The sequence below is a fragment of the Genypterus blacodes genome, unplaced genomic scaffold (genome assembly GCF_046128005.1).
Source record: "Genypterus blacodes isolate CSIRO-AG114 ecotype Tasmania unplaced genomic scaffold, CSIRO-AGI_Gbla_v1 ptg000055l_1, whole genome shotgun sequence".
NCBI lineage: Eukaryota > Metazoa > Chordata > Actinopteri > Ophidiiformes > Ophidiidae > Genypterus > Genypterus blacodes.
In genome coordinates this window covers 851,983-878,236 of record NW_027466867.1, presented here as the reverse complement: position 1 = coordinate 878,236, position 26,254 = coordinate 851,983, and the positions used below count along the sequence as shown (strand labels likewise).

General features: G+C 50.3%; 4 protein-coding genes across 4 annotated transcripts in view; 2 read left to right on the top strand and 2 right to left on the bottom strand.

Annotated features, from left to right (window-relative positions):
* The window catches only part of LOC143002207 (myosin phosphatase Rho interacting protein), a 203,029-nt gene that overhangs the window by 79,501 nt on the left and 97,274 nt on the right, over nucleotides 1–26,254 (bottom strand). The window lies entirely within an intron of this gene.
* ift140 (intraflagellar transport 140 homolog (Chlamydomonas)) lies at nucleotides 346–18,122 on the top strand. Its single transcript, XM_076151470.1, has 30 exons — nucleotides 346–469; nucleotides 1,104–1,265; nucleotides 1,349–1,570; nucleotides 1,655–1,776; nucleotides 1,874–2,004; nucleotides 2,096–2,271; nucleotides 2,358–2,449; nucleotides 2,533–2,639; nucleotides 2,788–2,930; nucleotides 3,020–3,223; nucleotides 3,325–3,397; nucleotides 3,519–3,610; nucleotides 3,708–3,835; nucleotides 3,909–4,026; nucleotides 4,135–4,256; nucleotides 4,371–4,506; nucleotides 4,617–4,748; nucleotides 5,190–5,437; nucleotides 14,913–15,090; nucleotides 15,172–15,362; nucleotides 15,462–15,557; nucleotides 15,652–15,784; nucleotides 15,863–16,006; nucleotides 16,169–16,297; nucleotides 16,390–16,572; nucleotides 16,667–16,870; nucleotides 16,963–17,175; nucleotides 17,293–17,459; nucleotides 17,572–17,713; nucleotides 17,822–18,122. The coding sequence occupies exons 2-30, from the start codon at nucleotides 1,119–1,121 to the stop codon at nucleotides 18,008–18,010; spliced, it is 4,362 nt and encodes a 1,453-aa protein (XP_076007585.1). The 5' UTR covers nucleotides 346–469; nucleotides 1,104–1,118; the 3' UTR covers nucleotides 18,011–18,122.
* Nucleotides 8,024–14,437, bottom strand: tmem204 (transmembrane protein 204). Its single transcript, XM_076152146.1, has 3 exons — nucleotides 12,827–14,437; nucleotides 12,363–12,518; nucleotides 8,024–8,842 (listed from the first exon to the last, which is right to left on the bottom strand). The coding sequence occupies exons 1-3, from the start codon at nucleotides 13,104–13,106 to the stop codon at nucleotides 8,598–8,600; spliced, it is 681 nt and encodes a 226-aa protein (XP_076008261.1). The 5' UTR covers nucleotides 13,107–14,437; the 3' UTR covers nucleotides 8,024–8,597.
* ccdc78 (coiled-coil domain containing 78) lies at nucleotides 18,363–21,394 on the top strand. Its single transcript, XM_076151714.1, has 14 exons — nucleotides 18,363–18,425; nucleotides 18,544–18,675; nucleotides 18,775–18,861; nucleotides 18,959–19,315; nucleotides 19,400–19,450; nucleotides 19,529–19,617; nucleotides 19,909–19,987; nucleotides 20,070–20,195; nucleotides 20,277–20,476; nucleotides 20,552–20,726; nucleotides 20,818–20,861; nucleotides 20,941–21,022; nucleotides 21,104–21,204; nucleotides 21,289–21,394. Exons 1-14 carry the CDS (start codon nucleotides 18,363–18,365, stop codon nucleotides 21,392–21,394), a joined length of 1,692 nt encoding a protein of 563 aa, XP_076007829.1.

Genomic DNA, 26,254 nt, shown 5'->3' with positions numbered 1-26,254 from the left:
GTTTCAGGAAACGCTCCGAAAAAAGGACTGTTGGACTCTTTTTGTACATGAATAAGACTAAATTGGGGCAAAGAGCTGCAGTTCATACGTTTTATAGTAAGAGAAAAAAATAAAAGAAGAAAATAACAAAAAAATTACAATTACGGTTATAGTCAAAGTTACTGATGAGGGTGATTGACTTAAATAATATAATATAGTAAATATAACACGTCAGGATTAAAGAGAAACAGCTGCTTTCCTGCTGTAAATGAGCTGAATGATTGTTTATGTAGCTTCGGAGCTCTTCGGGTGTTTCCGTAACTCCGCCTCCTGATCCGCCCTCCGTGTTGTCATGGGCAACTGGAATAGACGCTCCTTTTCCCTCACATGAGAGGTTTTAGCTAACTAGCTTTACGGTATCACAACTTGTCCCGTTGTTGCGTAAAAACCAGTCGTCATACAAGCACAGGACTCGGACCCGGACTCGGAGGTAAGAGTCTTTCTCTTTCTCTGCCTCAGCTCAGCGGCTCTTCGGCCGCTCCGCTGCACTGAAGGCCAGCAATGACTGCTAACTTCGGCTAGCTTGACCTGCTAGTTGGGTTATCAGCTGCAAAACAAGTAATGTTATGCTAGCTGCCAGCGCTAACTCTTATATAAAGCCGAGTTTCATTCTAGTCAGCGCGATAAATTAAGTAAAGCACTTTTAAAAACAAGTAAATGCGAATTATACGGTAATTTTCCGAGCTAGTGATGAGCTAACTTGTACAGTACAGTTTAGCCCTAAAGATAATTAACAGACAGTGATTCAGTGTTATGTATTTGCTAAATCACCACATTATCTGTATCAAATATCAACTAATATATCATATAATCATTTTTTGCATTATATTGAATAAGCTTATGTTATTTAAAGTTTTGCACTGAATACTAAATGTCAATTAGTGATGTTGTAAAGGTGTCAAATGTAAACAAATGATTGCAGAAGTGCCTCTTACTAGTAGTTACCATAGATAAAACACTTAGAAATATAATAAATAAGCCTGTATTCAACCCATTACATCATTAAATGAGTAAATCAGTTCCTCTTCTGTTCCTCCTCCTCCTCTCCTCCTCTCCTCCTCTAGCAGCCCAGTGGGGACATGGCGGTGTATTTTGATCACCGCATCGAGGCCCCAGAATGCTGTGAAGTCCCCGCTCACATCACATGGCACTCTGTCCTCCCTGTGCTGGCCGTGACCTCAAACAGCCCCACCACAGGAGGCAACGTAGACCTCTACCTCCAGCAGGTAAACACAGATCCACACTAATAAAGATCTCCATCTACCAAACAGAGCTCTCTTGCTTTAAAATCATCCCTGTGAATGTGTAGGGTGAGTTTGTGGAGATCTGCCATGTGGACCGTCCCTGCCAGCCCGCCCTGCTCCGCTGGCACCCCACCAAGCCTGTGTTGGCACAAGGCTGGGAGAATGGAGAGGTGCTGCTGCTGAGCCACCCCTCTGGAGATCAGACGGTCCTGCCCGGCACACACACAGCTCCCATCACGCTGCTGGAGTGGAGCAGCTCCGGCAGCCGCTTGGTGACCGGGGATCAGGTGAGTGGGATCTTGACCGTCCCTGGATCTAACCTTGTTGAATGAGTATGAAGTCATATTAAGTGTTTTTGTTTACTGACACAGGCTGGAGTGCTCGCAGTCTGGAAGATGGATGCCAGAGGAAGACTGCAAGGAAACCATTTAGTGAAGCATGAATACAACAAAGCCTTAACCTGCTGCATCTTCAGACCCGCCTCGCCTGGAGAGTAAGTACAGGATGTAACTATTCCCAAGACTCTCACGATGACAGTCACCTTCATGGTTGTCTGGATGCCATGTTGGTGATTGTAACTCCTCTCACAGTGACATCGCCTTACTGGCCCGGGCGTCGGTGAATGGAGATGAGAACGCGCTGGACATGTTTAGCTGGAAGGGAGCGCCTCTCAAGATCGGCCCACAGGAAGCACTTACCTTCTATGTCAGCACTGCAGACGGTAAGATTCAGACTCAGCTGAAGTATCGCTGAGACAAACCTGTGAAGTCTGAACACAATGGTCTCGTTCTGTGCTCTGTGTCCTCGTACAGGGAAAGTGCACAGAGTGGATGAGCACTGTAAGACCAGCGTCCTCTTCAGCGTGGAGGGCGCCATCCAGAAACTCTTCTACCTCGGGAGGAGAGAAGTCCTCGCTGTCGTCACGGAGACCCTGATGCTGTCACAGTACACGCTAGGACCTGAGGGAGGAGCCCAGGAGCTCATGAAGGTAAACAAGCCTGTGTCTTCAAAGATACGATTAACGCCAGGGTCTCAAAGTCCGATTCAAATTATGAAGCTTTGTTGTGGTAACAGGTGAAGCTGAGCAGCAAGGGTGGGCAGAATGTGGACATCGTCTGGACAGAGAATGGCCTCCTCATCACAGCCACCGGAGAGCAGGTCATCAGGTCAGTGTGTACATGCAGGACACAGGCGTGTGTGTGTGTGCAACTGAAGCTTAGACTCATGTTGTGTCCGTGTCCCTCTGTAGGCTGTGGGACCTGGAGAGAGACGACAACTACGTCTTGTCTCTGGACGAGACTCTGGGGTTTGAGAAAGGAGAGATGATCAACTGTGTTTCATACTGTGCAGGAAAAGGTGACTGTAGACTTTAATCACATTCCTCTGGGTACATCAGTTTCCTTTGGATCCCAAACTGTTGTAAACTCTGGATCCCTGTGTATTAACTCTTACTTAAAGCCTCAGGAAGTCTTGCTACATTTGTATAACATCTCCTCCTCTGCAGAGATCCTGGCGGCTGGCACCAGCCACGGCCGCATAGCCATGTGGAAGATGGTGGTCCAGCAGGGCAGCAGCAGAGGGGACGCCAAGGCCAGCTGGAAACTCCAGACACCCACTGAAATACAAGGCCACGTCACTCAGCTGCAGGTAGGGGTGAACTCACCGCCGCCCGCATGTATGGATGATATACGGTGAGATCCCACATGTTCAGTCAGAGTCGTTGTCTGTCTTTCCAGTGGGGCTCCAGTTTGAATCTGCTGGCAGCCAACAACACAGCCAGCGTGTTGATCCTGTGTGAGCATGTGATGTCCGCCCACTTCAGCCAGCAGGTGGCAGCGGTGCAGCTCACCCCGTCGCAGCTCAGCGTCACGCAGTTCTCCACGGGGACGCAACTCGCTCTGCAGTCCGACATACACGTCAAGGGCGTCTGCGTAACCAAGGTAACCTGGGGAAAGAGCACAGGTCCCGGCGGTTGTGGTCCTTTCCCTGCACTTCATGATGTTTGTGTGGACAGCTGACAATGAACTGATCTCTCCACTAGGACTCAGTGACGGTGTGGAATGGCAAGCAGGTCACTGTGTATGAAGTCACGGGGGCGGGCCTTCGTGCTGCAGGTGCAACATTCAACCACAAGCTCACCTAACACTCTAAACATGTCTGACACTCTTCTAACACTATAAACATGTCTAATTCTTCTCTCAACTTCCTCTCCTGTCAATTTGTCCGTCCCTGCAGGATCATTTCAATGTGACTCCACTGTTCTAGCCGTGCACGGGGAGAACCTCTACACCGTGGAACCCAGCAAGGTCCAGGTCCGCACGCCTCAGGTCTGTTTGTTCACCTCGGCACCTACCGACCAATACTCATTCAGTCAAACAGACGTCTCGGGGGCTCGACTGTAGCTGTTTCCTTTTGTTTTTCCAGGGCACAGTGAAGCAGCTGCTGAACTTCTCCAAGACTGAGGGCAACCCGCTGCTGCTCAGTGTGTGTCAGAACTACTTGGTGGTCGGCACAGACGCAGCACACATCAGAGTCTTTGACCTCTCCAGAAGGTAAGTGTGAAAGTAATGTCTGTGTCTGTTAAACGACTTGTTTAATAAACGCGGTGTCGCTTTGACGTTGCAGAGATGCCAAAGCTCACTGCGGTGCTAAGAACCTGGCTGAGCAGATCGCCAATCTAGGAGCGCTGAGGTCAGTCAAGTGTAACTCCAATGGCAGCCAAGTCAGCATCCTCATCTCTCAGGTGAGGCAAACGTGTTTCTGATAATAAGTATGTTCTGAAAGAGACATTTGAGCCTTCAGTGCCATTCTCTAACCTCCTCCCCCTCTCTCTCTCTCTCTCTAAACGCAGGTGAATGGACGTCCGGATCAGAAAGTCTACTTCTATGACGTGGAGATGGACACTGTGACACACTTTGACTTCTTCACTGGCCGACCGCTCAGTGGCATCTCCCAGCCGGAGGAGAGTGAGAGGTGAGCTGCAGCTGTTGCCGTCTTCTGTCTGCGCGTGTGCAGAGTTGTGGCCCCTCAGACGCTCTCTCACACACACACATACACACACACATCTCCCCTCTGTGTTTGCTCCAGGCAGCAGTTCCAGGCCACCGAGCTCCGGGGACGCTGCCCCGTCTCTCACTTCTGGGATGAAAGTGAACCCCGGCTCTTTGTTTGTGAGACGGCGCCAATCAGCTCTGAATCATCATCATTCAATCACCTGGATAATGTAAGGAATGGGGGAAACACAGGAAACCATGTTTAGAGTGACGTAATGATGTCTACCCAGGTAGAAGTTTACATTTTCCATGCTTGCTGTGTTCCCTCTTTCCCTGTCAGGTGGACGTATCCGTGGTGACGCTCTTCTGTACCCAGGAGCACGGACTCCTCCTGCAGGACTGCTACACCAAACCTGCAGGCCTCCAGGCCCTGTTAGCTCTGGATGTGCCCTACTATTACTTCACATGCAAGGTAGGTGCAGAGTTCAGCCTCTATCCTGTATAAATTCCTTGTTTTGTCTTTTTTTTTTTACACCATCACAACTCTTATCTGTGTTTGCTGTAACACGCCCCAGCTGTTATTTCGGAGGGGTGGTGTCTTTCAGCCTGAAGTAAGTGTGTGTGTCTGCTGAGTCCGCTTCTGTATTTCTGACTCCCGACATCCAATAACTGTGATTGTGCAACACTTTGAGGTGCATTTGCAGTGAAAATGCACAAACTGGTTCCCCTTTGTTGTTGTTGTTGTTGTTGTTCCTATAGATGTGTCGCTGCTTTGCTGTTGTTTGGATTTGTCTCCACTTTGCTGTTTCCTTTGTCTTCCCCCCTGTTTGCTCCAGTTTCTCCCAGGATTTCACATTTTACATTCACACTACACGCCTCCGTTTGTTAATTACTGTGAACTACCCTCCCTCAGCCTGGTGAGAAAGATCCAGGGTCGCTGGAGCCTTCCTCACCATCCTCCTCATCCCAGTCCCAGCCACCCAGAAGGTCTTCAGCCTCCGTTGCCCAGCTGCCCCATATGGTGTCCAGGCGAGCCCTCAGAGACTTTGTGGGCCTGGAGAACTGCGAGAAGGCCACCAGGGACGCCATGCTCAACTTCAGCTTCTACCTGACCATCGGAGACATGGATGAGGCCTTCAAGTCCATCAAGCTCATCAAGAGGTGAGGAGATAGAGAGCAGAGGCCCCTCTTAGTGTTAACATGCATGTTAAGCTCAGTGGTCTTCAGGAGACAGGGGAGACGTGCAGAGTAACGATCGCGCACTGAGCGCCGCCGTCGTCTCTCCCACTAGTTCTTCCCACCCGGGTCGTATCCAAAGGTCATCAGGACGCTTACGGGGCTGAGGTTCAAAGGCTGAGTGAAGGCCACAGGGATATTATTGTTAGAGCGTCCTTGACTCTTCCCAGAATCCTCTGCTGTCGTTCTGCAGTGACAAACCGCCTCTCACTCTGAGAATGAGGCATTGTTGGCGCTGGCGTTTGATCATCAGCCCCTCACATCACTCAGCACCTTTGACTGTTGAGGTCAGCACTGAGGGAGAGGTCACAGTATCTCTGCACATGTGTACACATGTAGATCCACACACAGAGCCAGGAGGAAGGGCTGAACAAATCCTGCTTAGTGAACATTCGGTCTAAAGTCTAACATTTTTCTAAGCAATTTCAGAGGCTTATTCTTTTACATTAGTCATAATAACCATTAATAATTGTTCTATTTTCATTGTAAGTAAATGTAGGCACAGACTGTTGTCTCTGAGTGTTTTACATTGTGACAATACGATCAAAGCTAAACTTTAATTGCTTTTTAAGAACATGAACTAGAATTTTAGTCACAGGACATGAAAGGCTTTACTGCGTGTGTCCTTGGGAAACTGTGTGTGTGTGTGTGTGTGTGTGTGTGTGTGTGTGTGTGTGTGTGTGTGTGTGTGTGTCTTCTCAGGGGATGTACTTTTTTAACACACACCGTCTATCCGTTTGGTCCAAAGGAGTGCCCTGTCCTTTCTTGCAAACAGTGAATCAGGACTCCCAAAAGGATGTGTGTATCCTGTGTGTGTGTGTGTGTGTGTGTGTGTGTGGGGGTAGGTGGGTGGGTGGGTGTGTTCTAGGGAAACGTATGAGTGATTTGAGCAGAGCCTTGATATTATCTTAGAAGAATATGTGATTCAGGGCACTCGCTCTGCATTGGTGGTGGTGTTGTTCTTTCCCAGCACACATCGTTTAAACAGGGAACGAGCCGATCCCAGCGGCCGGATGCTCCTCACACTTTAATAGCTGTGATGACAGCTTTACTAAGTTCCTCATTGATGCCTATTTTTACTGCATAGGTATTGTGTTTGATTCCCTCAGACAGTATCTCTGCCCATATAGGGTTAGGGTTTCCTTTCACTGTACCTTCTGTGCTGACTCTTTGATTACACACACACACACACACACACACACACACTCACACTCACACTCACGTAGCAATCCATGTGTCCAAGCTAAAACTTACAAATAAGGTTCATGTGCTCAGACATAAATGTTGTGCATGTTTGACTTCACAGTACTTAAGCTAACTCAGCTGTACTCTCAGTATGAACTCCTCCTCCTCCTCCTCCTCCTCCTCCTCCTCCTCCTCCTCCTCCTGTAGCAGCGTGTCACACACAGGTTGGAATGTCTTTATTCCGTCCAGACTGTGCCGCTTCCTCTCATTCACCTCGTCCTTGACTCTCGGTGACACGCCGCAGGATTATCTGCCCGTCACGATTAGGAGCCTTCACTCTCTGTCCCTTTCGCCGTCCAGTTTGTTTTTACGAGCATCTCTCCCCGCTTCCATCAGGAAGAAAAACACTGTGGACGCGTTCAGAGGTGAAGCAGAGAGAAGCGTAGAGTCCTGCTGCGGCTAATTGCCTGCGGTTCATGAGACACTTAAGGCTATCAGCTTGGTGTGTGTGTCATGAGGAAATGTGGACTGTAAGTCATTGTGCCAGACCATAATAATACCTCAGCCCTTCCCTACTGTTATCTAAAGCTCATGGTATGCTGGGTACACATTAACTGTAGATACTGCATACAGGGACAGGGACAGCGTTGGTATTAAAGTAAATAAATGGTTCCCAGACTGTGGTTCGTGGCCCACTGGTGGCACTTAAAGCCAGGTTCAGTTATTGAGGACATTTTCCATCAATAAGAAGAACAACGTAGTCTATTTTTGAACAATTGTTAGACTTTTTGGACACACTATAACCCAGTTTCAGTCGCTGTAGCTGCTCCCTTTCATTTGTCACATTTGGTGTCGTGTGCATGACGATGAAAACATTACAACAACCAATATGTCAGCATACTTATCAATACATTTATTGAATTTTGGTGAAGTATTATTTTGTGTGTGTGTGTGCGTGTGTGCCTCTATGTGTGGCAGCGTGACAAACCCAACCCACACACAGCCTGTGCTTACTGCAGAAGTGTGATACAATCACAATAACACGTCTAATACACTCATATAGCACTATTCTTTATTCTTTTTTAACTATATTATATTAATTTAAGTATTTGTACCACAAGCCAGCAGAGTTTCATATAGAAAGCATCACAAACTGAACTGAAGTCTGCACAGTTAAACACTTAACGGCCCAAATCTGATCTTTTAATACAGGAGAGCTATTCTAGAATTCAAGTCGGGCATTTTGCTGAGCTCATCTGACTTTTATATCCTTATTTTATTTATTTGCAGCCTGTATTGTAAAGCTTGAAAGGAGTGGGAACATGGTGAGGTATACTGGTATCATTTTATTCTCCACATCTTCCACAGGTTCCACTTTCTGATCGCTCACCTCTAAACCTGGCTTCAGTGAGCTTTCAACTTCATCCTCGTAACCACGGTTACTCTCAACATATCACAGATAATATTACGCAGGAAGTATAAGCCATTACATAAGTGCTCGTGTAAGAAAACGTGTCAAGTTCCAGCTTGATCTTGATGTTTGATGAAGGGCGACCCCAGTCCATGTTCCACCTTCAGCTCCCCTGAGCCTGGATCAACCAAACATCCACTTTACTACACCCAGCATGTGGACTCGGTGTCATTATAATACTTTAATATGCTTTTTAGGCTGTATATGGTTTGCTTGATACATTTATTTTGTGTTAAATCCTGAATTCTGTGCATTAAGCAGCAATACAATTCCCCCATCATGTTAATAGTGGAGGGGTTGTGTAATGTACAATAGTAGGTACAGTGTGTAAGTCCAGCTGTCAGGACGACGGGAACGTGTCGGCCTGCTGGACTGAAACACCCGGAGGCGTTGAAGAAGTCGGTTCTTTGTAGTCCGTCACTCATTCGGTCAACAGGGCGACTCCACATAGTCATTGTCAAGACGCGGGTGGAACGGCGACGCCAGCGAGGGGCTGATGATTATGACCCGGGGCGGCAGGCAGTCGTCGCGGCGATGTAAAATGTTCCAGATGAGCACGGCGGCGGCCAGCGTGGCCAGCAGGCAAGCAGCTATGTCCAGGTAGCAGGAGTAGGACAGGTGTGTGTGCGGCCCGATCTTATAGAAGGTCACGAGTCCAATCACCAGCACGAAACCTGGAGGGAGAGAGAGAGAGAGGAATGACATCACTGAAAAGGCATTACAACTACTGGAGCACACCTGCATCCCTCTGAAGTAACCATGGAGCTTCTTGCAGATGTAGGAGAGCTCGATTCAAAGTTCATGTACCTAACTGTGTGACGAAAGGCCCGTATATGGGCATCGTCCCTGCAGCCTGATCTCTGTGGGGGGTCTTTGAATTCAGAACTCTGCTTCCTCCTTGCGTGAGCTTCTGACGGCCGCATCAAAGTTGACAATGGTGTAAAAATATCATAGAATACGCAGGGAGAAACGCCTTTGAGACGTTTAATCCCCTGATTTCTTTGATTTCACTCTTGTGGAGCTCACGCCATGAGGAACTGCTGCTCGCACGCAAGAATAGAAAGACACTGCGTGATGTTTCTTTCATCTTCTAAGTCCTTTTGTCTGTGGCGGCGACTCTGGAGTCTACGTGGATAGACTGGAGGGTCAACGGGTCAGAGATGGGAGAAACCCCCTGGTCGCTCCGTGTCTCATCCCCATCGCCGGTCTGGAGCCATTCAGGAATAATACACGTCCACCACTTCAGAATAAATAATGGGACCCAAAAATAATCAGTGGAAACGGGGATGTTGGCACTTTAGGATATGAATCAGTCGGTTTCCTGCAGCAGGCGGAGAAACGGCAAGCCGGGGAGTGGCTGTGTAATTCTCTCTCTACCTCCACAGCAAAGGTGGAGGCCTTTCATTTAACTCCGGATGTGGAGAATTGTGTCTGTGTGTTGCCGTGTGTGTGTGTGTGTGTGTGTCAAGGAGCTGTTTACACCATCTTGTCTATTTGTGTGTAACTACCTTTCCCAAGAAAAATGATCAATCTCCAGTCAGGGTGGGCCGTGTGTGTGTATGTATATGTGTGTGTGTGAACCCTTTTTCTGGCACACACTTATCTCTGAAGCTTCCTTCCCCGTCTTCCTCTTTCCATCCTTCCTTCCTTCCCTCCTCTCCACGCCCCGAGCTCCGGGGTCGATACATTTTGCAGGAGATCTGACTCAATCTGTCACAATGCAAATCTAAACACATCTTATCTTCTCTAAGGCTCGGTCCTGGAAATTCATCCCCGCGTCCCCGTCTCCACCTTCCCTTCCAGACAAACAGTATCTGGGGTTCATTCCTAAAGGGCGCAGGATTGATTATAGCAAACCGCCTCCCTGGACGTCCGTCTCAAACTCTTATCGCTCTTCTATTCCCGGGAACGTCTTGAGAAACGTTCTTGATCAGGGAAACGTTTCTTATCTCAGACCAAAGACACAGAATAGATCCAAAGTGAGTGGAATTCCTTAATTTAGCCACGGGGGGAGGATGATTGACTTGGCATTCTCCTCCACCGCAGGTCTTTCATACATCCCTGCATTGTTCTCCCTTCTGATTGCTGCTGTAGAGTCACAGCCGCCTCGTCAGCAGAAACCAGGAAACATCTCCAGTGTACCATGAAGTCCATGAAGTAAACTGCGTCTCAGAACCACGTGAACCCTCCTCGTCTTTAAAGTTTGACACGTTCCCCGAGCTGCCCATTCAGAAAACACATTCCAGAGCCGTCTCCAAGGAGAGAGAGAGAGGGGAGGGAGCAATAAACTCTCATTCTGAACCTGCCAGCATTGTGGAGATGAGATATCACTGAATGGGGCTGAGGTGTTGTTGTTCCACAGTCTGGTTGAGTTTTGGCACGGCCAGGAAAGCAAAACATGCCTGAGAAAGAGGGTGATGGGTGGAAATATCTCCATTCATTCAGGGGGACGAAGCCTATTCACCGGGAGGAATGAGGGACGGATCTGTGAATGGTGGAGGAGTGGAGGAGCGTACAATGATCTGGGCTCAGGAAGTGAGGCCCTCAGTGAAACCTGCGGCCTATTTTTACTCTCATTCGGCTTTTATGTGCCTTCAACCAAACACGGGGGAAAGTTGAGAGTTGAAACTTAGTAGCTTCTTCTATCCTCCAGCGGATTCAGCTTGATCCCATCTGCTGAGAGGGAACGCTGAGGGATGACCAAATATGGAGAGAGAGAGTCCATTTGGAAGATGCCATTCTTCCTCCACAGGGTTGAGCTATTTTTAGACGGCGGCGGGAAATAGGTGTGTGTGTGCTGTTTACGTCTCATTAGACTCTGTCACTATGGTTTTAATGTCAACGTACATGGACGTGGATCAGCTTCATAGACCTCTGTATGGAACCAACGCTAAGGAAACGGCTGTAAATAAGCACCGCCCGCCTGTGAGACACTAACGGGACTTGAGGGCCGTTTGTTTTGCTCTTGTCTTTATTAATTGTGCCTTAGGCCCGGCTGAGGCGGTTTGACTGAGACGAGCTTTGAAATATCAGTGATTGTTTACACGGGCGGCTCCCAGGTCTGCAGATAGAAGCCCCCCCCACCCCAGCCCCCCCTTTAACCCCTCACCCCCCATTCCTGCGCCCTGGCGTGACGAAGACACTAAAGCTTTATCTCTTACACTCGTGGAAAGTTGGTAATTACAGACATAAAAGCTCGGCCGGATAATTCCCTCCATGTGTGTACCACAGGACGCGTTTCTACCAATAAACACACAATCTCAGCACACACACACACACACACACACACACAGTCCCTGTCGATACTGTCTTTCCCGTCCGCTCCCCCCCCTCCCCTCTTTTTCCTTCTCCAGCTCGGGGGCCTTTGCATAACAGGTAGTCACAGACATTTCCTCGTCCTGAGCAGGGATATCCTGGCGCCCGACAGTCGCTCCCTGGCTCGCCGCTGCTGCTGCTGCTGCCGCTGCTCTGGCCCACGGGTTTCTGCACTGAGACTAAATTTAGACCAGGAGCAGACCCCACGTTTTTCTCTCGGCCACAATGATACCTAAGCGGCTGAACAAATGCAGCCAAGCACACACACACACAGACACACAGACACACAGACACACACACACACACACACACACACACACACACACACACACACTTCCTCGGCAGGGGCACTGGGACAGGACGCGCTGGACGTCCTGCGCTCTCGTGTGAAGGTTGAATATAGGTTCTGCTGGATCGGACCATGGGGTTCGGTTCAGACTCAGATCTTTGTTGTCTCCTTCTTCCTTGATTTCTAATCTCAGTGCTTTGTTTGGTTTAGTTCTATTATTTTTGCTGTCAAACCAACAAACGCTTAATCAGTGAATGGTTTCGGCAGCAGTGAGGCTGTTTTTAATTTGGGGAAGTATAAAACGAGATAAAGATTCAGTGTCATCAGCACAGGGATGTCTTACTGTCACATCTTCTTTGTTTCTTAATAGATTCTGATATATATTTCATGTTTTCTTGCCCTTGTTAGGGTTTATACTGGCTTAGTTGTTCCTCTTTGCTCCGCCAACCCCTGCGATTTGTTGTGATCCCGTATTTGATGTCACTCAGAGAGTATTTCCCCCGTCAGAGCGATGTCATCGTGTGCGTGTGTGTGTGTCGCGTCTCTCTTTCAAACGGTCAGAACCTGCTGCTGTGATCGTCGGTACTCACTTGCCAGCTGGAAGAGTGCGGCGATGGCCTCCTCCCACCACTGTGACTCCCGGGTGATGAAGGGCAGCTCCATCAGGCCCAGGAGGAAGATGAGCTGGCCGGCGGTCAGGGCCACCGTAGCGATCAGGTTGCACGCCCGCATCATGTCGAACTGCACTTGAGGGGCCAGAAGAAGAGAGAGAGACGTGACCTTTCCTGCATTTATGAGCTGAATGGACACGTGCCAACAGATCTGACCCGCTGGTTCCATCGTTTGAGTTATTCTGGTTGAACATTTATGATCCGATTACACACACGCTGAATACACACACGCATATCTCCATTTGTACATGAGATTGTTTACATCATTACATCATCATCATAAATAGCCTGTAGGGTTGTGATCGTTGCTCCATTACTTCACAGACATTCCAAACATTCCAAAGATTGTTGTTCATTAGATCTAAACCCACATAAACACTTACATTTGACGGTGATGCGTGATTCCTGGTTGCCTGCGAAGTCGGCGCCCCATCCCAGACCCTCACACTGCCTCTTTGTCCCTTGTCCCTTTCTCCCCACTTGGAGGTCTTCGCGTCCCCTGTCCCCCCCGGCGGGACACATCCTCCACAGTCCCACGCTCCTCTTGCGTCCGTCCACCAGGGCCTGCAGGACCCAGCTGGGGGTGAACGCCGCCACGTTGTTGAGAACGAGGGAGAGCAGGGCCACCGCCACCGCTGCCACCACCAGCCTCCGTGCGGCCATGCGACGCCCGACCACCGCCACCTCTCCCTCCTGTCCCTCTCCGGGCCCCTGGCGCTCCTCGCTCTCCTGCCCTCTCCTCTCCTCTGCCTCCGGGCCAGCGGCGCTCGGGGCCCCCGGGCTTCTCTCCAGCTCCTCCACCCTCACCTCCTCCTCTGTCCAGCTGCCAGCTAGTGCAGAGATGGATTTGCCGAGTGTCTCGTCTTGGGGCTTTAGCTAAAGAACATCTCCATTCATCCTCATTCAGAAGTGCAGATCCTCACCCCTCCTCCTCAGACAGCACTGTGGGCACGCGGGGGTTAATCCAGCTGGCACCTTGGTCCATTCCCGTGGCTCCGGCTGGCTGCAGCTTGGCTCTCAGACTTTGCTTCTCTGCCCCCGTCTCTGCTCTTCTGTCGGGCTTCACCTGTCGCTCGGCTCTGACTCCTGTCTCTGCAGCTGGCTTCAGTCTGTCTGTGTGTGTGTGTGTGTGTCTGGTTCTTCTTCACACTCTTCAGTCGGCGAGGAGAGCACAGCAGCAAAGAGGCATAGATTCACTGCACGGTGTTGTGAGGAGTCGTCTCTTTGGTGGCTTTGTGGAGGTTTAGATCTCTCAACTGCAGGAGCCTGCACTGACTAAAACAACAAGACTCTAACACACCTCCCTCTGCCTCTCTCTCTCTCTCTCTCTCTCTCTCTCTCTCTCTCTCCCTCTGCCTCTCTCTCTTCCTCTCTGCGTCTCTCGCTCACTCGCTCGCTCTCTCTCGTTCTCTCTCTGGGAATCCTTGAGGTCAGAGTTGAAGTGTGTGTAGGGGGGTTCTGCTGCTGCTGCCGTTGGTCGTACAGGGAGACATCAGTCTGCAGCTGTATGGAGCTACAAACAGGCAGCTCGCCCCTTCACTATCAGCATAAGTGTGCGTGCGTGTGTGTATGCGCGTGTGTGTATGCGCGTGTGTGTGCGTGTGCGTGTGTGTGAAAATACCCAATAGACCCCTTCGCAGACGTCACTGTTGTATATGCCTTTGTCTGGAGTCCTCTCTCTCTCTCTCTCTCTCTCTCTCTCTCCCCCTCTCTCCCTCTCTCCCTCTCGCTCTCTCTCTCTGTCTCCCTCTCTCATGTGCAACAAACACGTTGGCTGCCACAGGCGGCCAGCAACAGGATGTGTTTCCTGAGAGGAAATGAAGATGGGAAGAGGGACGGAGAGGCAGACCTGTTCCTTCTCTCGTCTTTCCTTTTCCGTCTCTCTACATCTTGTCACTGTGCGTCAAATGGCCTCTACTCGCCAAAATATCTGTCCATTTCCCACAGTCCTCCTTCAGCTGTTCCCCTGATCTCCCCTTCTCTCTCTCTCTCTCTCTCCCTCTTGTTCTCGTCGCTCTGTTTCCCTTTGCTTGGCCTCCCTTCCCTCTCTCTCTCTCTTATACCCGGGCCCCTAAAGATTTGGGGTATTTCCTGTTGCCTAACTTTAATAAACAGACCACATCTGTATCAGCTAAAGAGAGGAGGAGGAGGAGGAGGAGGAGGAGGAGGGAGGAGGGAGGAGGAGGGAGGGGACACAAATAGAGACCAGATGGCTGTGGAATCTTAAATTTGGAAGTGTAGCAAACACGGGAGGTTGATTTACGTCAGCAGTAGAACAGGAAGAGGAACCAGCAGAAAGATGTGAATGTTTCTGCTTAAGAGGGATCAGGAAGTGTGACACACACACACACACGCACGGAGCTTGAGTGATGTTTGTAACATTCTTTCAATAAGGAATGTTGCCATCTGATCCGTTGTTGTTTCCCAGGCTGAGTAAGAATTCTATGACATCGTCTCTTTTCCCCGCAGCAAAGCAGTATGGGAGAACATGGCGAGGATGTGTGTGAAGACCCGGCGGCTGGACGTGGCCCGAGTGTGCCTGGGGAACATGGGGAACGCCAGGGGGGCCAAGGCGCTGAAGGAGGCCGAGTCAGAGCCTGAACCCGAGGCCCAGGTGGCCATGTTGGCCATTCAGCTCGGCATGGTGGTAAGACCGTCGCTCCGACACGACGTCATCCAACACAAAGCTGACGCTGCACCTCACGACTGCGTCTCCGTCCTTCAACAGGAAGACGCGGAGAAGCTGTACAAGAGCTGTCAGCGGCACGACCTCCTCAACAACTTCTACCAGGCCACGGGCCGGTGGCAGCAGGCTCTGGAGACGGCAGAGAACCACGACCGCATCCACCTGCGCACCACCTACTACAGATACGCCAAGTACCTGGAGGCCATGGGCGACAAGACCACCGCCATCACATAGTGAGGCTTTCATCCTTCATGTGTCGCCACCGCTGTGGTTTGGATCCACTTTTGTCTTTAGTGACTTCATGCTGCATTTACTTTGTCTTTTGTTTTTAGTTATGAGAATTCTGACAGCCACAGGGTTGAAGTGCCCAGGATGCTCCAGGATGACATCATGTCTTTAGAGATCTATGTCAACAAAAAGAAAGACAGGCGAGTCCCACACTGAGTTCTTCTGCGTACATTAAACCAATACATGCACACACACACCTCTGTTAACACGTCTGAATGCTTTGTTTGGACTCAGGAACATCTATAAGTGGCGGGCTCAGTACCTGGAGAGCCAATCAGACATGGACTCAGCTCTGCGCTTCTACGAGTGCGCTCAAGATTACCTGTCCTTGGTCCGAGTCCACTGCTACATGGGCAACATTCAGAAGGTATCAAGAGATGAGACACACACACACACACACACACGAGGGTCCACAGATGTGATAATGGATTCCTTTGTTTACCAGGCGTCAGAAATAGCAAACGACACAGGCGACAGGGCGGCGTCATACTACCTGGCCCGACACTATGAGGGTCACGATGACATCAAGCAGGCGGTCCACTTCTACACACGAGCTCAGGCCTACAACAACGCCATACGACTCTGTAAGGTAAGCTACACCTGTCTATCTGCCTGCCTGCCTGTCTGTCTGCCTGCATAGGTAAAATATGAACTCTTGAACTCTTTCATTGAGTCATTGAAGGTTTTGTTTGCTGCTGTTGCTGTGTTATGTGTTCTCAGTGGACTTATTGGCTGGTGTGTGTGTGAACAGGAGAACGGTCTGGACGATCAGCTGATGAACCTGGCTCTGCTCAGTAACCCAGAAGACATGATGGAGGCCGCCTGTTACTACGAGGAGAAGGGCATCCACATGGACCGGGCCGTCGCTCTCTACCACAAGGTCTCAGGCCTCAGGACCCGTGCAGTCTCATTCAGGCCACAAGGGGGCACTGTTACACCTTTATGCTTACACACCTCCTTCTTCTGTTGCAGGCCGGTTATATGTCCAAAGCTCTGGAGTTGGCCTTTGCCACCGAACAGTTCTCTGCGCTTCAGCTGATCGCCGAGGATCTGGATGAGAGCTCTGATCCCGCCCTGCTGGCTCGCTGCTCCGACTTCTTCATCAAACACTCCCAGTTTGAGAAGGCTGTGGAGCTGCTGGTAGCTGCCAAAAAGGTGATGACGGTCAAGGATCAAGCTCTTACTTATATATATATGTGTGTGTGTGTGTTTATATTTACATGTATTCATATCTTGTCGTTGTGTCCAGTATCTCAAAGCCCTGGAGTTGTGTGTGGACCAGAACTTGACCATCACAGAGGAGCTGGCAGAGAAAATGACCGTCACTGAGGCCAAAGATATGTCTGAGGAGGCTCGTAAGGAGCTGCTGGAGAGCATAGCTGACTGCTGCATGCGTCAGGGCAACTACCACCTGGCCACCAAGAAGTACACACAGGCCGGCAACAAGTTCAAGGTAACAATATCACATGTTTAGATGTTCCTGTTCTCTCTGCAGCTCTTTCTTCCTCTCTGGAATTAAATGTTTCCTGGTTTCTTCTGTTCCAGGCCATGAGAGCGCTCCTCAAGTCAGGAGACACAGAGAAAATCATTTTCTTCGCCAACATTTGTCGCCAGAAAGAACTTTTCATCATGGCTGCCAACTACCTTCAGTCTCTGGACTGGCGGCAGAACCCAGACATCCTGAAGCACATCATTGGTTTCTACACTAAAGGCAGAGCCCTGGACCTGCTGGCTGGCTTCTATGAAGCCTGTGCTCAGGTAACACAACGCCACAGGAAACAGCTGATTCCATCACACTGATCACTGCAAGCTGTTTGATTTGTACATGAAAAGCTGAATAGATAATAGAGTTTGCTGTTGTTTCCCATTGTTAAGGTGGAGATCGATGATTACCAGAACTATGAGAAGGCTCTAGATGCTCTGACAGAGGCGTCAAAGTGCCTATCAAAAGCAAAGGACTCTTCTTCTGGACAGCAGGAAGCGAGACTGGCCGACATGCAACATAGAGTCACGCTAATCAAGCGGTTCGTCCAAGCACGCAGGTGAGAGCAGAGCCAGACTCTGATTCTTTCATTTTTTCTCAAACTTCTCATCAGGTAAGCGAGTGTCTTTGCAGTGGTCTGATGAGCTTCACTTCTCTCCTTGCGTCTCCAGGTTGTATGATGAGAGCCCCGTTGAGGCGGTGCGGATCTGTGAAGGCCTGCTGGAGGAGCAGGAGTTGGACCCTGCAGTCAGGATTGGAGACGCTTATGGTTTCCTGGTGGAGCATCACTGTCAGCAAGGCAACTTCCAAGTGGTGACCACACATTTTTACAGCTATTTTAAGAGGTGCTCTATAAAACATCAGCCCCCGGTCCTCTGTAGCATATTGATTCACGGTACATCCCCATCCTTTCATCTCCAGGCCTACCGTAAGCTTGAGGAGCTCCAGAAGCTTCTGCCGTCCAGGAATGTGAGGTACTACGTGAGTCAATCCAGCCTGGAGGCCCTGCAGAAGGCCATGGGCGTCCCCATAGGCCGGGACGACCACGAGGACAACGTGAAGGAGGACGATGAAGTGGAGGAGGAGGAGCTGAACCCAGAGTCTCAGTGACAATTTAGCAAATAGTTTTGATAACCCGTGAAGCGGAGACTGTAAATGTAAATTAATTTGTTGAATTGTTGCTATACATTCTTATGTTTCTATAAATAAAGGGCATTTTCTCACCGGAAAGGGTTAATGTGACACATGGTGAAACTTCCATGGACTTTTGAAACCGTGGGGAATAACAGAGTGTGTGTGAATGCCAGCATGTGTTTTGTGAGATAACTGCTATACCACCCTGCAGCCACACGAGTGCGCTGTTGTCAAAGAAACGAGTAAGATGGCGAGAGTCTCTGTTGCTTCTGATCCATGGTAACTCACTGTTGGTGGAAACGAGGAGCTGCAGCTGTGTGAAGGTAAGATGGACGCACAAGACTCTCAGCAGCCTCTTCAGACTGAACTTCAAGCCCTTACACAGGAAAATGTAAGTGAATCTGTGTATCCATGGCAACCTTGGTGATGTCACATTTCCATTCAAGTCCACACAGCACATGTTAAATTGTGTGTAAGTTGTCAACGAGTCTTTCTGTTCCTCGGTTGAGCTTCAGCTTCGTGAGAAGAATGAGAGCCTCCTCACCAAGGTGGGCTACCTGGAGAGCAAACTGAGCCAGCTGGCCAGCTCCAAGACCGACCTGTCCTGCTGCCTGGTCCAGAGCCAAGAGGACAAACTCAAGGTGGAGCTGGCTTTGTGTTTGGAATGCCTGAGGTGCAGCGTCTGAGCTCAGTGTGGACTCACAGCAGGGGGGCGGCTTCGCTTTCTTCTTTTCTTTCAGATCTCAAAGGAACTCGTGGAGGAACAGATTCGCACAAACAAGATGAGGGAGCAGTTTGAGAAGGAGACGTACGAGCTGAAGAACAAGGTGAGTGTCAGACATGAGAAGTGTGTGTGAGGAGGCTGCTGTGACTTATCATGAGGTCATCATAACTCCTGGGGCTGCCTCCTCCTCCCCTGGGTAGATATTGAACCAAGATGGCGTGATGATGGAGCTGGAAATGGAGCGAGACAAATTATCCCAGGAGCTCCAGTCGGCTGAGGCTCTCCTGAAGGTTGGAGAGAGGAGCGGCGCGGGCCTGACAGAGGAGCACGCCGCCCTGAGGAAGAACTACCAGACTCTGGCTGAGGCCCACGACCGGGAGCGGGCCCAGGGCGAGGAGCTGAGCGCTGAGCTGCTGGCCCTGGCTCAGGCCCAGGACGCCCTCCGCAGGCAGCTGGAGGAGCAGCAGCAGAGCGCCCGGGCCTCCACTCAGGGCCTCCATGGTGAGCTGGACAGGGTGCGAGCGCTCATCAGCCGCATGTCGCACAGCAGAGTCAGGGTGAGACACGTACGTTATGACAGACGGTTAAAGGAAAGTGTAGATTATGAGTTAGTATTGATTATTAGTTTGCTTTATGAACAGCATGAGGATCTGGCAGCTTTGGGCAAAGAGCAGAGGACCATGGAGAAGAGTGTGAGTTATACTTTAAAGCTCTTTTCTACTACATATATGTTTTGTTCATGTTGGTGACTTTGGTTTCTTCTCTTGTAGTTGCTTGGAAACCAAGACGAGATCAAAGACATGCTGGAGAAAATGAGGAGCAGCTACGAGGAGCAGCAGGAGAAACTGGAGGGGAAAGTGTGAGGCCAAAAGAGGAAGTTTGTCATTTCACTGCCGTCTAATGAAGACGATGCTCCATCATCTTTTCATTTCCAGTCATCAAAGGAAAGCTTAATCATCTCCGCATGCTCCGCTCGCCCCACACTCATCTGCTCCCTGCTCCTCCTCCCGGTTTGGGGTTTTGCGCTCAAACCTGCGGCTTTATTCCGCCGCGTGGTTTTGTGTGTGATGTGGTCTCTCTGCTTCCTCTTGTGATGTGGCCGGTTTTAGCTCACTGCTCTCTCGTGGTTGTGCCCGTGTTTGGTCATTAGTGTCGCCATGGGGAAGGAGAACCAGGAGAACAAGAGAGCGATCCATGACATGCAGCAGAAACTCTCCCAACAGAACGCGGTGAGCACAAACAAGCTACTGATGCTAGGTTCCTAATTGTGCGTCTGAGGTTAGAAACAGTGTTCATATTCCACTTCTGCAGGCCTTGCTGTGCTCTGAGAGCCAAGTGAAGGAGGTGCAGGAGGAGAACTCTCAACTTCAGCTGCAGGTTAAAGAGCTGAATGAAGAATACCGAGCCAGGCTGGTTTGCTATCTGCAGGACCTGGCTGTGAGTCTCTGATCATCACAACATCGCCCACAGAGACCATAAACATACATTCACACGTCTACAATGATGTCTGCGATCCAGGAGTACATCGACGGAGCGAGCAAAGGGGGGAAGGGCCTTTCAGATGGGAGGAAGATGAGGGCGTTTGTGGACGGCATGCTTCAGGACGTGCGTTCCTCCTACAGAGTCAGAGAGGAGCAACTGGCCTCTGCTGCCCGCTCTTATAAGAAGAGACTGCAGAGGGTCACCGCCACTCACCACGCCCTCCTCATCGCTTACAGGTGACACATTCATCTACCTGTCCCTCCCTCCGCTTCATGCAAACAGGCCCAACCCTTCATCGTCATCCTCTTTAGGGTTCAGAGGGAGCAGATCCTGGCCCGACCGGGCAGCGGTTTAGATCCAGGACCCCCGGAAGATCACTTCAGCCTGGAGCCCGGCGAGCTGAGAGGGGAGACGGAGAAGGAGCTGCAGAACCTTCGCCGCGACAAAGCCAGGCTGGAGTGTGAGCTGCAGGCGGCCCGGGAGCAGGTGACCCACAGAGGAGACGCACGCCGCTGCTTTGTACACACAAACTAGGTCACTGCACTGAACCTGACTGTCCAAACTCTTTCTGTTTCAGGCGGCTGCCCGCAAAATGCCTGTGCAGAACTCCAGCTATCAGGAGTGAGTTCAAGTATCCTGTTCTTTGTTTGATTGCGTGATGTGAAAGTGTTCAACCTAATGATATTGTAACTTCACCAAGGTCATCAAACCTGGAGCAGATACCAGAGGACACATGGCTGCACATCAGGAAACATCTGAAGGAGATAACAGATTCTACACTGGTAAACAAAGACACTACACTTGAAGAAAGGGAAACGTGTCATGAGAGATGGTTTGATAATTCACCACCTTCTTGTAAACAGGAAGGCTTTGAGAAAGAGCGAGCCCTTCTCATCGCCAGAGCAACGGTCGCAGAGGCGCAGGTGCTGGAGTTGCAGGACTACGTTGACAACCACCTGGGCAGGTCAGGGATCGGTGTGTGTGTGTGTGTGTGTGTGTGTAAGGGTGTGTGTGTAAGTGCTGTATTGAGTCCGGCGTCTATCTGCAGGTACAAACAGGAGATCACGCGTCTCCGCAGAATGCATGGAGGGATGGAGGAGGAGGCGGGGCGTTCCCAAAGTGCTGAAGCTTCCACGTCCTTCCAACGCCGTTAATGTTCCCGGCCACGAAAACGGACTGATTACACCGTTTTTCCGAACTTATCATCAAGATTTACAAACATTCTAATTGTCTTCATAAACTACATAACATGTTTTAAACAGACGCCATTGCTCTCTCCCTGTGCTGTCACCCCATCACTAGGCGGCTAGTAATGGGGCTTTTCTGTATGAAAGGCCCCTCCCCTCCCCCCCCCCCCATCTCTCCCCCCTCCCAGCCCCGACCCCCCCGAAAAAAAGAAATCCGGCCTTGAGAAAAAAATGCCTGGAATGTTTGTAAAGCTTATGTCAATTTCACGAGCTGGGAAGAAGAAAGCGCGGCCACAATGCGGGGGTCACCCTGGTGAGAATAATGTCATTACACGTTACCCCAGACACGTACACGCCCGTGAATACGCTCGCTTAGCGCCGGGCGGAGAGCGGAGGAGCAGCAAACAAGCCCAGGCCTTCATATTTATAACCCCGGTGTTGTTTGTGAACAGGCCTCTCCTCCCTTTAAGTCCCCTTAGCAGAGGAAGGGCAGCGGCTCTGTGCTCGCCGGGTTCATGCCTCAGTTCACAGCTGTCATAGCGTAAAAATAGGCGGCGGCTCTTTGAAAGGTAGTTTACAGGCGAATAGAGTCGTCTTTCGGTAAATTTACGCCAGGTCATGCGTTGTGATGGAAAAGAGTAAACTCGGGGGGCAGAGAAAGCCCTGGAGAATGATGGGAAAGAGAGAGACGGAAAGAGGGGGAGTCACATGCACGTCACCCCAATTCCCTTTTCAGGGGGCATGCCAGTCGTGGGAGGAGGAGGAGGAGGAGGAGGAGGGTGTGAAGGTTTGAGAGGAATGGGAAGTGGGATTTTGTTCGTAATGTATAACACTCCCAGGACCCCTGGGAAAGAGTGGGGGGGGGGTTCAGCCTGGGCCCGTGCCAACATAGTCACTGTGCCAAAGTGCTGGGTGCTAAGGGACCTCTCCTCTCCTCTCTTGTCCTATCTTCTCCTCTCCTCCTCTCTCCTCCTCTCCACTCCACTCCTCTCCTCTTCTCTCCTCTTTTGTCCTATCTTCTCCTCTCCTCTCCTCTCCCTTCCTCTCCTCTCCCTTCCTCTCCCTTCCTCTCCCTTCCTCTCCCTTCCTCTCTTCTCTTCTCCTCTCCTCTCTTCTCCTCTCCTCTCCTCTCCTCTCCTCTTTTGTCCCATCTTCTCCTCTCCCTTCGTCTCCCTTCCTCTCTTCTACTCCTCTCCTCTCCTCTCTCCCCCTTTTCCTCTTTTGTCCTATCTTCTCCTGTCTTCCTCTCCTCTCCCTTCCTCTCTTCTCCTCTCCTCTACCCTCCCCTCCTCTCCTCCTCTCTTCTCTTCTCTTCTCTTCTCTTCTCTTCTCTTCTCTTCTCTTCTCTTCTCTTCTCTTCTCTTCTCTTCTCTTCTCTTCTCTTCTCTTCTCCTCTCCTCTCTTCTCTTCTCTTCTCTTCTCCTCTCCTCTCTTGCCAAACACACTGCCAGCCGGCCAAAGTCAAGCACAGTAGGAGCAGCAGTAGTCGTAGAGATCGGCGTGAGGAGAAATCACAAACGCACACTCAGACGTGGGAGTGAAAGCAGAACTCCACAGCTGGTCGCCAAGGCACCACGCCAAGTATTTACCCCTCGACTACAGCAGCAGTTTAGATTCGCAGACGTCTTAGATTGTGCGCAACTATTCATCAACCACTCTTTATGGTTACTATAGTGATTATGGAGGTTTAGGAGATTCACTCTGAAAAGACAGAAAGAGAGAAACAAGCGGGCCAAAGAGACGTTTAGATGTTCAGCATGAATGTGAAGCTATAACACACACACACACACACACACACAAATATACAGATGAAGCACTATCACCAAACTATGCGGTGTATTTATTATTTCTTAGACAGTATTTGTTTACATTCCATCACTGAGCTGTGATGAAACGCTTCATTCAGATTTTGACGTAAATCTTCTACAAATATCCTGGCGACAGATGAAGTTAAGTTTAGGCAGACATAACATTTCTGCTGCTCAAAGGCTATGTGTGGAAGGTCTTTGGAGGAGACAGAGGGCATTCTGGGAGATGTGGCGAGACGCTGACTCAGCTGATCGTACGCGTTTAATGTATTGTTTACATTGTTTGCCGTCATGCCATTATGTAGACGCTTTGGACCCAGATTTTGTTTGTTACAGTGGCAGAAAGGAGAAAAAGGGTTGGCTGAATGTGTCGCCGTGACGATGGGAAGCAGGGTGGAGCGAGGAGAGGAAGTACCTCACACGGCCCGTGGTGAGCCGCTCGTCAACGACCCCTTTGTTTTAGGAGGTTAAAGCCTAATTGATACGGGCTTAATGAGAACGGGCTGTGTGTGTGTGTGTGAGTGTCTCTGTGTGTGTGTGTGTTTGTGAGTGAGTGTGTGAGAGAGCCGGGGGAGGTGGGCTGGACGGCCCTGTGGTAATTGGAACGGACAAGCCTTGTGTGGAGGAGCGGCGAGGGAAAGGATTTGTGGGAAAGGAGAGAAGAGAGGGGAGAGTGGGAACCAGGAAGACAAGGTGACAGTGAGGAGGAGGAGGAGGAGGAGGAATGTGGAGGCGCTGGGAGAGGAATCTGGTTTTGGTGGTGAAATTATTGCAAGATCATGAGAAAGAAATGTGCTAACCGTGTCAGAGCGAGAGGACACGGCGCTCATTCAGCCTCCATCCTTTGTCTCTCGCCCCGGGGAAGCTGATGTGTCGGCGCTTATTCTTTAGGTTTGCTTTAAATTCCGTGCCACATACCAATGAAAGGGTTTGATAGAAGAGACTGTCAACAGGTCTGCGTGCTTTCAGGCCTCCAGCCACTGTGACCGGGTGTGAATGCTGCTTTACACGGAGGCCTCAGGTACAAAGACACGTTTAGATGCATGTCCTCTGAGTCTCAGGCCCGTTAAGTTTTAATGTCCTTACGTCTGAATCTGCGTCTGGATTCCTTTAGATGCGTTTTATGACGTGGCTGTCAAACCAGTCAGAGGCCTGGAAACGCTTTTATTTTCCACTACCATGCGAGAAATGCTGAGAGCTGCGGCCGCCTGCCAAGGCTGCTGACCGTCTGTCTTGGGGGACACCTGTCTTTTCTTCTCTGATGAGCTGTCTTTCTGCCCCCTCTTTCAGTCCGTCGGCCTCAGACTATTCATGCCAAAGTCTCCAGCTTCCCTCCAGACAAGCTTTCACTCTGAAGGCTTGGAGAGGCATTAAGAGGGAGGAGGGACGGGGCGAGCGAGGGGAGCGAGGGGAGCGCAGAGGAGCACTTCAGGAAAACCTTGAAGAATTAAGACTGAAAGCTATGGAGGGCGACTATAAGAGAGAGAGAAAGAGTGAGAAAGAGGATTGATTAGCATAATTTTTAAAGATGAGAGGGGCGAAACAATGAGCGGAGGATTTTTCTTTGGGGGGGTGAAGAGAAAAGAGACGAAGTGGAGGAGAGACATTGGAATATAGGGTGAGAAAGGAGAGGAGGAAGAGGTACAGTAAGGGTGAGGGACGGCACAAGAGCGAGCCAGTGAGAATGAGGGGAGAGAGAGAGAGAGAGAGAGAGAGAGAGAGAGAGGGGCAAGCTTTCCCACACTCGGCCGGTTCCCACAGTGGACCCGGCTAATCCCTGTCTTAATTGGGGGAGAATTCCAGCGCACATGTTCCCTGGAATGAGTGTGCAGGGCGAGGGAGAGGGAGAGGGAGAGGAAAAGCTCCGGCACATCAGACACAATGTGTTGGTACACTTTGTTCAAATTATAACACACACACACACCGCCGCTGCCAGCCAGAACCGTGCGCTCCATAAATGTGACTCGTCTGCGTCGGTGTCTTGAAAAGCAAGCGAGTGCTTTTAGCGAGCACTCAGCCTCGCTTCAACACGACACAAGAATGTAACTTAAAGGTTTCGTTTCACTCGTGGCGAGGGAAACGTCACGCCTAGAACCCTTTCACATGATTCATCAAAATGAAAACATCTCTTCTGGGAACCGCTCCTTCTTTCCCCCCTCTGACCTGTTTTGGGATAACGGCCTTTAACCTCTTGCTTGCTGACCTCTCACATAAACAGAAACACGGCGAGCCAAAGAGAAACGTCACTGCGTTCCCTCGTCACACACAAACACCTGGCTAACAAATCACTTTAAGTGAGTTAACCACGACGGGAGCGGTGTCAGGTATCTCTTAAAGCTTTCCCGTGTTTGGTAGCACTCTGGCGTGTTTGTGAGCCGGTCTCTGCCCCCCCCGGAGCACAACAAGGCGGCAGAAAGAAACGCAAGGAGATACTAGTAGGTAAAGTAACGTAACAAAACTGCGATTCAACAGCTGAGTTTCGCTCCTGCCTCCTTCTTTCCTTTGTAAACAATTTGAACAATGGACGCGGCGCAATATTTCTCGGAGGGGGTAACCCTAGACGACCACTCTGAGGAGAGATAACAGCCAAAACACGGGGAGGGGAGGAGGGCGAGCGGCGCTGCTGTGCTTTGGGACGTAGAGAGGAGAAACTCAGGGGTGGGCAGGAGAGAGAGAGAGGAGACTTGGAAAGGATTGGAGGAAGTTTCTCCCTTTTGTGTCGGACAGGTTTTGACACGAGAACCGTAATCCGTGGCGTTTAATTGCAGGGCCGAGGCTATGGCAGGTGTGTGTGTGTGTGTGTGTGTGTGTGTGTGTGTGTGTGTGTGTGTGTGTGTGTGTGTGTGTGTGTGTGTGTGTGTCTGTTTCCCTATAGTATGTTAAAAAACAAAGTTTCAGGTTAAATCAGCCACAGAGGAGACAGAGAAGTGAAGTGTCAGTGTGTAAGAAGAAGAAGTTCCTCCCAGAGATAAGAGCCTGGAAGAGAATCCCTCCACCAGGTCTGGAAAGCTGAAAACAT

Bases quoted from the DNA above. Each gene is read 5' to 3' on its own strand.
- ift140 (XM_076151470.1), top strand. From the start codon at position 1,119: ATGGCGGTGTATTTTGATCACCGCATCGAGGCCCCAGAATGCTGTGAA. The intron at 1,571-1,654 runs GTGAGTGGGATC...TTACTGACACAG, and splicing joins GCTTGGTGACCGGGGATCAG to GCTGGAGTGCTCGCAGTCTG. The intron at 4,507-4,616 runs GTAAGGAATGGG...TTTCCCTGTCAG, and splicing joins CATTCAATCACCTGGATAAT to GTGGACGTATCCGTGGTGAC.
- tmem204 (XM_076152146.1), bottom strand. From the start codon at position 13,106: ATGGCCGCACGGAGGCTGGTGGTGGCAGCGGTGGCGGTGGCCCTGCTC. The intron at 12,519-12,826 runs GTAAGTGTTTAT...TGGCCCCTCAAG, and splicing joins ATCACGCATCACCGTCAAAT to TGCAGTTCGACATGATGCGG. The intron at 8,843-12,362 runs GTGAGTACCGAC...CTCTCCCTCCAG, and splicing joins CGCACTCTTCCAGCTGGCAA to GTTTCGTGCTGGTGATTGGA.
- ccdc78 (XM_076151714.1), top strand. From the start codon at position 18,363: ATGGACGCACAAGACTCTCAGCAGCCTCTTCAGACTGAACTTCAAGCC. The intron at 18,862-18,958 runs GTGAGTGTCAGA...TCCCCTGGGTAG, and splicing joins CGTACGAGCTGAAGAACAAG to ATATTGAACCAAGATGGCGT. The intron at 19,451-19,528 runs GTGAGTTATACT...CTTCTCTTGTAG, and splicing joins AGAGGACCATGGAGAAGAGT to TTGCTTGGAAACCAAGACGA.